We start from the raw sequence: 11,593 nt of genomic DNA, 5'->3' as shown, positions 1-11,593 counted from the left end.
TAGAAACTATTTCTTCTATTATAATTATATTTTTGTAGAATTTCCGGCAAATAATTCTTATTGAAATGTCTCGCAAAACGCTGGCAAATTGTATACCTCTCAATTGATTTGAAATTGAACTCAAACTATTTGTTACCCAGCGGCACAAGGAGACAAACAAACTGAGGAAAGCCCCAAGAATGTCTCATTGTTTGTACAAGTATAGGAAAATTTATTTGCTATATATCTAACCGTAGCTGTGAGCTGTGAGCAGAAGATGAAGCTGAGGCGAAGCTCAAGCTATAGCTATTGGGGGAAGCTGTTGCTGAAGCTGAAGCTGATGGTGATGGTGATGGCGAAGCAGCTGCTCGTGAGGTTGCCGTGAAATTTATTTGGCTTGTAATGCGATTCAATTGCTTGTCGCTTGGATAATGCAGGCGTATCGTTTACCCCGTCCAAGATAAACGAGTTGCGCTTAAAACGCTTGATGTGCCAATTTTCATAGTTGACTCTTTCTCTCTTTCTCTATCTCTCTGTCTGTGGCAGACACAAATACTATATATATATAGAGAATACGCTTGATTTAGTGTTTTATTGTTTATTGCTTCAAGTTGGGGGGGAGTCCAATACTCAACTTAAGCTCAAGTAGCAATGACAGTTGTTAGTTCCCGTTGCTGCTGCTGCTGTTTGTCCAGCGAGTGGCAGAAGTTTTTGCATTTGCTGCACTTTATGCGACTGCTGCTCATTTTTATTATTTGGCTGCAGCCATGACAAAGTTTTGTTAAGCCAACTTTTGCACTTTACTCGGTTGAAGCTCCCAGCTCTGACGTCTGCCATTCCCCCCTCCCCTCTCTAAAGTTTCTCCCAGTAATTCCGCAACAATAAAAAAAAATAAATAAAAGTACAAAAAAAAAGTAAGGAAAACTGAATACAAGAAGCGGAACAGCGCAAATAATAAAGCAGATTTACCTTAAATGATTCAATTTGCCACACAACAAAGCCGAATTCAATTAGCGATAATTGAGTTCTACGTTGTGTCGCAAGCGATAAACATCACAAACATCGTCCGCAAGCCTCAAACAGAGCCGACATCACAAAACACTCAGTAGCCAACTCGAAATAATTCAATAAAATGCAATAAATTAAATAATCTGTTATAGGTAACCATCCGCAGGTGCATGAATGTGGCCAACAAACTTGTGTTCTGCACATTTTACAAAAAGTCGCCATAAATTATTTAATTTCATTAAAGAATTGTTTGTGTTTGAAATTCCCTTGCAATAATTGCTTTACAATCTTTTTTGTCTGTCTTCAAATATAGTAAAAGTTTTATCTATTTATTTAAACCATAAAATACTCAAGCTGTCTCTTATTTTTAATTGCTATTGATAAGTTTAATTGCGAAAATATAATAATTTAAATGTCACTCATTTCATTTTGCATAGCGATAAATAATTTCAATTATAAATACTTAAAGTATTAAAGATAAATTAATTACCATAAAGATGAAGACAATTTAGCTCAAAGTCAAACAATTTGATTTGTTTTTTTAATACAATTCAGTCAATTTGATTTTTGTTTGTTTAATTTAGAGAAATTCAATCCTAACTTTTATAATTTATAGATATGCAAAGAAAGCCAAATAGAGGAAGTAAGACCACAAATGTGTGTTTAATTAACTTTTTCATTGCATACTAAATTTAAGGAAGTGCAATTCATCTATAATTTATGTTATATAAAAGAAAAAAGACCACCAATGATTATTTAATTAAGTCTTGTATTCGATTTGAAAAATGGATTCGTTATCCAATAGTTATTTTAATATAATGTTTCAAGTGAGATTTACTTTGATGAAAAATGGAAAAAGGACCACAAGTGTTTATTTATGCAAGTAAGAACTTACATATATAAAGCTATGAATAAAAACACAAGAGTGCCGTATTATTAATAAACTACAAAATTAATATACCGCAAAAATACCAAAGTATACCAACAGCTATATTTGGTATATTGATATCCTACCCGAAATATACCAAATCATATAAAATGAATCTAAATTAATACACGGCAAAAATACTAAAATCTATATATGGTACACTATTATAGTATTATATTTCAAATATACAATAGATATATTAGGTATATTGCTATACTACTAGATTAGAAATATACCAAAGGATATAAAATGTATCCAAATCATTATACCACAAAAAATACTAAAATCTGTATTTGGTATATTAATATAGTACAACATTTAAAATATACCAGAGAGGGTGAAATATACAAGATTGACAACCAATACAACTAATACAGAAGAATTTCTTGAATGCCTTGATCAATTGTTATGTTTTCGCAATCAAATTTTTAGAAAATAATAATACTGTTGTTAATATTGTATATTCAAGAAATCTCGGGTATAAGAACTTTATTCGTAATGTTCAATAAGCTTAACGAAATTACTTTCAATGATAGTTTAAACATGGGAACAAAACTTCTGTTAAATTTTTCATTACATTTCATGAAATTTTTAAACAATAAATACTTATATAAAAACTTTTGTATAACTGAATTAATTTAAAGAATTCATCTGCAATGCTTTTTTCTATATTAAATATACTTTATTTGTAAAACATCAAAAACTTAAAGAAATTCAATTGAATGGTAATTTAAAAATATAGACACAAAAATTTACAACAAATTTAAAGAAATACAACTCCTATGCTAATTCATGAAAATATGCAAATAAAACTGCAGCTTAATTTGAAGACCCATAGAAGCTTATTTAACATATATGTAAGTTTGTCAAATTCTAAGCGCTCGACATCAAGTGATACTTTATTACATGCATCGTCTTTGTAGAGCTCTTGGCAACTGTCAATCGTTGAATGGCGAATAACATTCAAATGACGAAGAAGGGGGAAGATGTTTTTCCAGACAGACACAAAATAACTAACTAACTGAATGAATGAATGACTGACTGACTGACTGACTGGCTGAGTGAATGACTGACTAAATAACTAACTAGCTGAGCGACCGACTCACCGACTGACTGAATGACTGACTTACTGTCTGAATACTCGTATGTGTGTCTATTTTGCATTTTTATAAGGCAGCAGGCAATGCAGCTGGAGGGCATTTAATTGAACGAGTGAGCACTTTATTAAGATGTCACTCAACGTGTTTAGTTTAGTTGTCGGGGACAGGTGAAGAGAGTAAAGAGTAAAGAGGGGCGACGACGTGGCCTGTGCAAATTTCATTATCGTTGTGTCAGCCATTTTGACAGCTGGTTTCACCTACATTTAACGCTGCAAACATACAAATGTGCTCCGAATGCAACAACAACTCGGCATGCATACATATTTAATAATTCGTTGCTGTTGTTGCTGTTGGAATGAAAACCCGCAAGCCGGCCGGCAGAGAAACAAAACATAATACATAGAGTATGATACACCAAAAAAAAAGGGTTAACTAGAAACTACACTAGTGAGAGAAGAGAGAGAGAGAGCTGAACTCGTATATCATTTGGGGCCATTTCCCTGACTCGGGCTTCGGCTAACAAGAAGCACAACACAGCACAACACAGCCAAACACTGGCACAACACAAAAAGTTTGAAATGAAAAAGCAGTCAGCATATGAAATGAGTTTATTACTCAAAATGTGTGTATGTGTGTGTGTGTGTGTGTGAGTGAGGAAACTGCGACTCGCTTTAAGTGGCGTGCAGCGTCGCTAACGGGAACGGATGACGTCCTATTTGGTTGGTTGGCTTGCTTGGTTGCTGCTTGCTGCTTCGTTGGTTGGTTTGTCGGTTGGATGACTAGTTGGATGTTTGGTTACAGTTGGGTTAGTGAAGTGGGTAGTGGAATCGGAGGGAATGGGGAAAGGGGGGAATGCGTGCCTGTTGACGCCGCATGCAGCAGCAGTCAAAATAGTTGCATTTATTTATAAATATTTAAAACATAGACGAAATTGTGTGCTGTGCTTAATCAAATTGCATGTAAATCTGCGCTTGATATTTGCAAAATGGCGGAAACACTTATGCAACATCATCATCATCGTCATCGTCAAAATGGCGCATGAAAAGGAAATGCGCCAAAATGCCACTGTGTTAATTGAGCGCGACGAGACAACAACAACAACAACAACAACAAGAGCATAACAACGAATCGGATATGTTTTTGCTTTAGCTACGGAAATTGGTTTATAGATAGATCGCATAGATACGTATTTAGTCGCATCCAAATTGTAAATTGAAGATGCGAACTGAACAGAACGGAATTGTACGAAATGAAACGAACGTGCATTGCATATGCAAATTGTTTGTCGTCCTGAGTACCTGAAATTGCTTTTACTTGCGAATGACGCCCCAAGCCCAAATACCCGCTAGCTGGACGAGGGGCAAATCAACAGTTTGTCATGTTCCTTCAGTTTAATAAGTTTAGTAATTGAAATGAAAATGAATGAAATGAAGGAATATCGTCAAAAATTTAATCAGAGCTGCAACTTTGGAATCTGTCTAAAATAATTGTCTCAAATTAAAGTAATCAATGTGACAAAGAATTCTAATAAACTGTGTCGGGGAATATTCAATGCAGTAGAAGGTTTGGTATGCAAGTTCAAGGTGTGACCATGGAGACCATTTGGAGATTCTAGTTTTGGTAGAATGTGGCCTCAGTTTGAAAACTGAGGCTTTGTGTGCTTTGCTTGGTCTGGCCACACTTCTTTTCTCGCTCTCTCTCTTTCCTGATTTAAGTGTGAAGTGAGAAAAACAGGGATAATTATTAGAAGAAAGGCTGCACCAGAACCAAGAGCAAGCGACTGAAGGATTCGGCTTGCTTGAGGTTTTTCCCTGATTCTTTGTCATATGATTTATTGATTATTTGATATATATATTTGATTATATATACATAATATGTATTACATATATTTGATTCAAATCTTTACTTGTCTTTCTGTTTAATGAATTCTTTTTTATAATCTCTTATGTCCTAGTTGTTAATTCTATTTCATTTTTTCAATATCTAAATATATTTGATTATAATCTTGACTTGTTTTTCTGTTTAATAAATTCTTTTTTATATTCTCTTATGTCCAAGTTGTCAATTGTATTCCAACTTTTCAATCTTGCGGAAGAAATTGTCTGAATTTTCTGAGTGTGAATATGAATATGAAGAATTTTAAGAAAGTCTATAATCTCTTTGGTTATATAATAAAGTTTACTTTTCTTTTTCTTCTTTGTATTCTGAGATTATAATCAAAGGGAGACTTTTCTTTTGGGTCTGTCTTAAGTAATAGCTTGATCTTTGTTTGGTCAGCGTATATATTTAGTAAACATTTTAATAAACTCTTTTAGCACTCCTTTTCATCACTTTTTTTTTTTTTTTTTTTGTTAGTAATTTCTTTTTAAATTCTTTGATTAACTGAAATGTGTTTTAAATTTCTCTTTTAATGCGATTATTAAGATTTTTATGATCAATTGAATAACTTAAATAACGATTAATTGGATTTTATGTTCATTTGAATAATTTAAATATCGAAGTATAAGATACGATTTTCTATGATCATTTGAATATCTGGAATAATGAATTATAAATTTTGGCATTTTCCTGTCCCAACTTTAAAGCCTTTGACAACTCTTCTGGCTGCCCTCACTGTGGTGTGCAGAGCACATTAGCTTTAGCCTTTAGTTTTAGTTTTAGCTTAAGCATTTTTTGCAGCAAACCTCTTCCACTTGGCCAGCTAGCACATAGCACATACATGAAAATGTGCTGTCAGCTTGAGGGGTGAGGCAAGGCGAGGAGGAAGAGCTAAAGGGTATGAAGAGGCAGTGTGTTGCCTTTGGGGCGTGGTCGTGGCCATTTGGCTGATGTGGCAGGTCGTTGGCTGCATTAGCTGCTGCTTCTGCTTCTTCTTCTGCTGCTTCAGCTGCAAGCGGCTCAAGTGCAAAATCGAATTTACTCGTAGCTAACGGCATTTCGTCTTAGCAGCCAAACTGAAGTAAAACCAAAAACGTCTCTTCCCACTCCTTTTCCGCCTTCACCTGCAAGGTGAGTGGTTGCCCCATGCTGACGAAGGCGATAAGCGCTTGCAACATGCGTGCCAAACACACGTGAAAAACAACGAAAAAAAAAAATAAACGAGCTGAGCAAAAGGTAAAAAAAATGAAAAAGAAAGGAGTGCAGACGACGCTGGGTCAACGGCATGGTGAGGGGGGGTCAAAGGGGCAGCGGCAGCAGCAGCAGCATCAGCACCTTTGCCATTAACCCTGCTGTGGCTGCCACACACTGGCTGCCTGGCTGGTTGCATGCCACCGTTGGCGGCACAGCTTCTTTGCTATTAGTATTCGCCACTTCTTGTTCCAGCAGCTAAACTCACTTTTTGTTGTTGTTCTCATTGTTGTTGTTGTTGTTGCTGTTACTTCTCCTCTCTACGTTGTTGTTGCTCCCCTTCTCCTCGTTGTTGTTGCTGCTTAAGTGCAACATGAATTGTGCATACCAAGGAGACGTCCACGTCGTTGGTTTGCCTTCTTCCTGCCTGCCTCTCTCTCTCTCTCTCTCTCTCCTTCTCTTCCTCTTCCTCTGACTGCTGCTCATCTGCATGCAGCTGCCACTGAGGTGGCACCCAGCCTACCTCATGCCCCTCTCCTCTTTGTCCTCTTCAACTACTCCTTGTGCTCTTAACTCTGTTGTTTTTGTAGCTGTCGTTAGTGCTGGCCACAGACCTAATACACTGACAGTGTGCTGCCACCTGTGTAGGCTTGTGTGTGTGTGTGCGTGCAGTTGACTATGTATCCTATGTTTGTTAGTCTTGTTTGGGTTACCCTACCAAGATATATGGCAGCTGCCAAAAGATGCAAAACATGACTTTTCTATATGCGAGCAGGCAGAACATGTCCCGCTGTGCGGTTGCCAGAGCGAGAAAGGTAGAGAGGGAGTTAAAGAGAAAGAGATAGGTAGAGAACAAAAGAGAGAGAGAGAGAGAGAGAGAAGGAAGTGTACGAGCAATGGCCATGACAGCTTTTGCTATCGTTGTTATTATGTATTTAGTAGAGTGGCACTTATTATGATATTGGGCCAAGAATGGGCAGGAAATTGCAGTTCTCTTCAGCGACATTACAACCAAAGACGTTAAGGTAGATGGAACGGATTAAGGAAAAAGCGAAATCAAATAGAAAACGGGGGATAGAATTCGAATAGTATTGTTTTGCAAGAGAAAGCACAAAATTTAGGATGTATGATATAACAAGTTTATGAAGTAAGGCAGCAAAGAATAGAATATAACAAAACTATAAAAGATTGTTAAAGTGTTCTTATAAATTTGTGTATGTTAAAGGTTAGCACCAAAAAATTGTCCACAAAATAGCTTTCTCTGTATATAAGACTGAATAATATAATAGTACATTACAAAATAGAAGTAAACTTAAAAAAATTAACTTCCTGAGGTTCTTTATGGCAGCATTTAAAAAAATATTGACAATGGAAAGATATGAATAGGGATTTAATAGATTTTTAAATATAATATATGACTATGTCACAAAAGAATAGGAATGGAAAGAACGTTTTAAATGAAAATCCATAAAATTTCCTAATTTTTTTATTCTATTCAAACTAAAAATTTTGGCCTGAACCGTAGAAGAGAAGAAAATTATAATAGAATTAGATTTCGAATTGTCTACTTAAAATATATGTAATAATTACTTATCTTTACAAAAGAAAACGCGTAATTATAAAAAAGTGAATAAATAATAATATAATTAATATAACATTTATAATAATTATTATTTTGATAATGCGCTGATTCGCAATTGTTTGGCTAAATCGGCGGCTTCTAATAATGTTGATTTTCGGATACTCCCCGTTGATTTGATGCTCTTTCGCCTGGACACCGCGTCAGCAAGCTGCTCGGCCAAACGAATGCGATTAAGCAGACTCTTGTGCGTGTTTCGCAGCTTCTCGACCGATTTGCGTTTTGCATACAAATCGCTGACAGTCTGATCAAAGTCTTCAAGCAACGCCGGATACTGCATGAGACCGCCGTCGAATCTCAATTTGCTAATTTCTCGACTGATGGCATTATGCTCGAGTTTCCCCCGATAAATCTGCTCGCGAAATTTCGTATTCCTATCGATGCAGTCCTGCAGATGCCTCACATTTCGCTCATGTGTATGGCGCCACATGTGCTCCTTGTTCTTCAAATGGGCCAGAGCATGAACATCATCGTTGCATTTCGTATGCAGGCGATTGAGATCACTGTTGCGCTCTTTAAGCAAATATTATTAGTAATCTTTCATGAATTCATTTCCAAGAGACTAACCTTCAATTTTCAAAGTAAGCACTTGTGTGTCCGCTTGGCGAATGAGAAACTCTCGCATTTTCAGACCATCGCCCAGATCTTCCAGCTCCTCGGATTTCTAAAAAAAAAAAAAATATGAAAGCTACAGTCAAGTTCTGACTGTATTAGACCCTTTCATTCATAACTCCTAGAACTTAATCCCAATTTGTATGTGATGGTTTATATCATACTACATTAAATACCAAATGCTAAGCCTTGTGGACAATAACGAATAAGGACGTTGAAGTTTTGATAGTATTCGACCATTCACTTTTTAAGTTTATATATTAAATACTGCAAAGGTAATAAAACCGAAAAGGGAAAGATAAAGCCAAGTTTTAACTGTAATAGACCCTTTACTTTCCAGCTATATTCTTATTTTTTTTTTGCTATCATTAATACTAAACTGTTCTAGCAAAGACAAGTAAGAAAGCTAATATCAAGTTGTGACAGTAGAAGACCCTTCTTTTAATCATATTAAATATGAAGCTTTACTCTTTGTATGCCAAGTAAGAAAGCTACAGTTAAGTTTTGGTTGCTATAGACCCTTCACTATCGTCACTATTTAGTAAATCAATATGTATTACAAGTTTTTTTTTTAATAATTTTTGTTCCCTTACATTTATTATAGGTGTGCTGCAATCGAAATGAAATTTGAAGCATGAATATAAGACGTCACACTTTCAATGTCTGGTAAGTTTCAAGCTTTTATTTTTAATAGGAGAAGCTAAATTCTGAAAACAATCTGAAAATATGAAAAAATATTTCGTGTCTCGCATCGAGATCTTAATGTTAATGCAGATGGACGGGAAGATTGAAGGATAGGTCTAAATGGACTTGACACTTATTCAGAATATACTCTATACTTTATACATCGATAGACCCTTTTCCACATTTTCAAAAGTATAGAGTCTCTACTATACACATCAAATGAATCTTAAGTATTCAACTATTTAGACACTTACAATTATCATATCTGCAAATCGATGTTGAGCATAAAGCAGTTCCAGTCGCAGATCGGAGACTTCGTTGCGTACTTTGCTCATTGTCGTCAGCAGATTATCCACGGAGCTCGTCAGATGCGCAAAACTATCGTTGTGCAGCAAAGTTTCTCGCACGATGCTCTCAAATTCGCGCAGCCGACGATTGCAATACTCTTCCCTTTCTATGTGCTGTTGCTTCAATTTCGATATTTGAAATTCAGTCTTTTCACTCGTCTGCTGTTCGATTTCCAGCTGTCTATCCAACTCAACGAGGGCGCTGTGAAAACGCTGATAATTGATCTCATCGAATTTCTTTTTCGATTTGCGTATAAAGACGTAACGTTTTTTCCTCAGAAAATGCTCCGTAGTCCATTTCAAGAGTTTCTCTCGTACTGCGCTCTCATCGGTGATGTGAATGAAGAGTTTACGCAACTTTTTCCACATTTTGAGCTTATCAAGTCGTTGCAGCAATTTCCTGGAGGGGGCCTCGCACATGGCGACAGTGCGTGTGATGGCCTCCTCCATAAATTGCAGGCAAATACTTTTGATGAGATTGCGACTCTCCAGTTCGGAGGCTTCCACGAAATCCACCTGACTGCCTCGAACCTTAACTGCGTTCAGTTGTTGTGTAATAGTCGAGAACATCGATTCATTATCCTGCGGAGATGGCACCATGAAGAGCGTATGTTCAGATGAGCTCAGACTGGAAAGATTTAGGAAACTCAGCGAGTGATGACTGACTGGAGCAAAGCTGATCGACTCTTTGTCAGATTCCTCCTCTTCATCAGCTTCCTCAGCATCTTCAGTTTCTAAAGATTCTTCAATTTCTAGTTGTGGTTGAATTTGCTTCTCTTTCACTTCTTTTATTTGTTGTACTTCTTCTTCTTTGGGCGTTATCGGCAAACTCGTCTCGGACAACTCGTTGATATCGGGCATTGTTAGCATCTCCATCATTAGTCTGCGTATAGCAATATCCTCGGTTTCTTCAACGTACTCTATGGTATCGACTTGCGACGTTTCCGACGTATCATCAAAGTGCAAAATATCTTCCTCTTCTTCCTCGACAGGTTTTGGCTTTGCTTCTTCCACCACTTTTTCAGATTTCTTAGCTTTTCTCAGCGGTGTAACTTCAACGAGTGTCAATGATCGCGGACTCATCGGTGACATGCGACGATTGGTTTTCCTTGGTGTCGACATTTGACTGCTGTCTGTGGTAGCTCGGCTCTTTATTGCGTGTGCACTTGCGTAGGCTTTGATCTGTCTGGATACGGTCGAGGATCGACGAAACTGACTGCTTCTACTCTGTAATGTTGCGTAACTCTCTCTGCTCGATATACTTATTAAACTCGATCGACTTCCTCGGCTTTGCAATCGCTCCAAACTCGCTCTCGTCATTCGTGTGGCATGACTCGCCTGGCTGCCTAAACTCAACCTGCTCTCTCGGCTACTTTTATTTTTACTCTCCACGCTAACTCTGCTCTCCTTGCTTTCTTTACTCTCTTTACTTTTCTTACTTTCTTTGCTCTCTTTGCTGTTCTCACTCATTTTGCTCTTGGTGCTCGCTTTACTCGCTTTGCTATCCACTCTGCTCTCACGGCTATTTCGACTTCCTTCGCTCTGTCTACTCGCTGTACTTATTCTACTCGTTCGAGTCTCACTACTTGATTTATTTTCTTGACTCGCTGCATTCGCTTTGGGTTTCTTTTTCTTACTCACTTTATTCGTTTTATTTACTTTGATCTCTATCTCTGTCGTAGTTGGCACTCGCGCCTTTTGTTTTTTCTTGCCATCCTTTGGTACATCCCCAACTTTTTGCATCGATTTTGAGGATCGAAGCTGACTTAATGACTTCGCAGTGGTAAAATCCTCCAACTTCATCTCTGTAAAGTCGGTGTCTAAAGCAAGACTTGTGACTCTCAATGAGGATGAAGTACTAAGCTTTTGCTTCTTTTTTGTTCGTCTATGCTTCTGGGAACTCATGTTTAAGATGTCGTATTAATTCAGAAAATAAACGAAAGACAATTGAAATAAATGAATGTTTAATCAAACAAAAAGTGTAATGAATTAATCAAAGCATAGACTTTTTCTTTACTTAATGTCAACTAACAAAAAGATTGCTAAGATAAGATCGTTAATTTGAAATCATTGAAATTCAGTTGCAGTATTTTGTATTTAAATATCATCTTTTTATCTTTAAATTCTTTTTACTGTATTACCTTTTTCTTTTTGTGGTTATGAAAAAAGAGTAAAAGGTATTACTTTTGTATGGGAAAAAATCGCTTTCTTTCTAGGGGTCTTAGAA

At 36.7% G+C, this 11,593-nt stretch overlaps 2 protein-coding genes across 3 annotated transcripts in view; one reads left to right on the top strand and one right to left on the bottom strand.

Moving 5' to 3' along the window:
* Nucleotides 1-7,700: 7,700 nt before the first annotated feature.
* Nucleotides 7,701-11,358, bottom strand: LOC127565046 (coiled-coil domain-containing protein 96). 2 transcript variants are annotated; one of them, XM_052002038.1, is made up of 3 exons: nt 9,274-11,358; nt 8,291-8,387; nt 7,701-8,236 (listed from the first exon to the last, which is right to left on the bottom strand). In XM_052002038.1, the coding sequence occupies exons 1-3, from the start codon at nt 11,269-11,271 to the stop codon at nt 7,755-7,757; spliced, it is 2,577 nt and encodes an 858-aa protein (XP_051857998.1). In that variant the 5' UTR covers nt 11,272-11,358; the 3' UTR covers nt 7,701-7,754. The 2 variants fall into 2 exon arrangements, with proteins under 2 accessions (XP_051857998.1, XP_051857999.1); XM_052002039.1 differs by having other exon boundaries at nt 11,008-11,358.
* Nucleotides 8,980-11,593, top strand: part of LOC117565290 (uncharacterized) — a 63,984-nt gene continuing 61,370 nt past the window's right edge. Inside the window, exon 1 of the mRNA XM_034244322.2 lies at nt 8,980-9,001. Coding sequence (XP_034100213.2) covers nt 8,995-9,001 — 7 coding nt within the window. The 5' untranslated portion in view covers nt 8,980-8,994. The remainder of the gene's footprint in view (nt 9,002-11,593) is intronic.

Source organism: Drosophila albomicans, chromosome 2L (assembly GCF_009650485.2).
Source record: "Drosophila albomicans strain 15112-1751.03 chromosome 2L, ASM965048v2, whole genome shotgun sequence".
In the NCBI taxonomy this organism is placed as follows: domain Eukaryota; kingdom Metazoa; phylum Arthropoda; class Insecta; order Diptera; family Drosophilidae; genus Drosophila; species Drosophila albomicans.
Note: the sequence above shows the minus strand (reverse complement) of the source record. Positions and strands in the feature narration are given on the sequence as shown.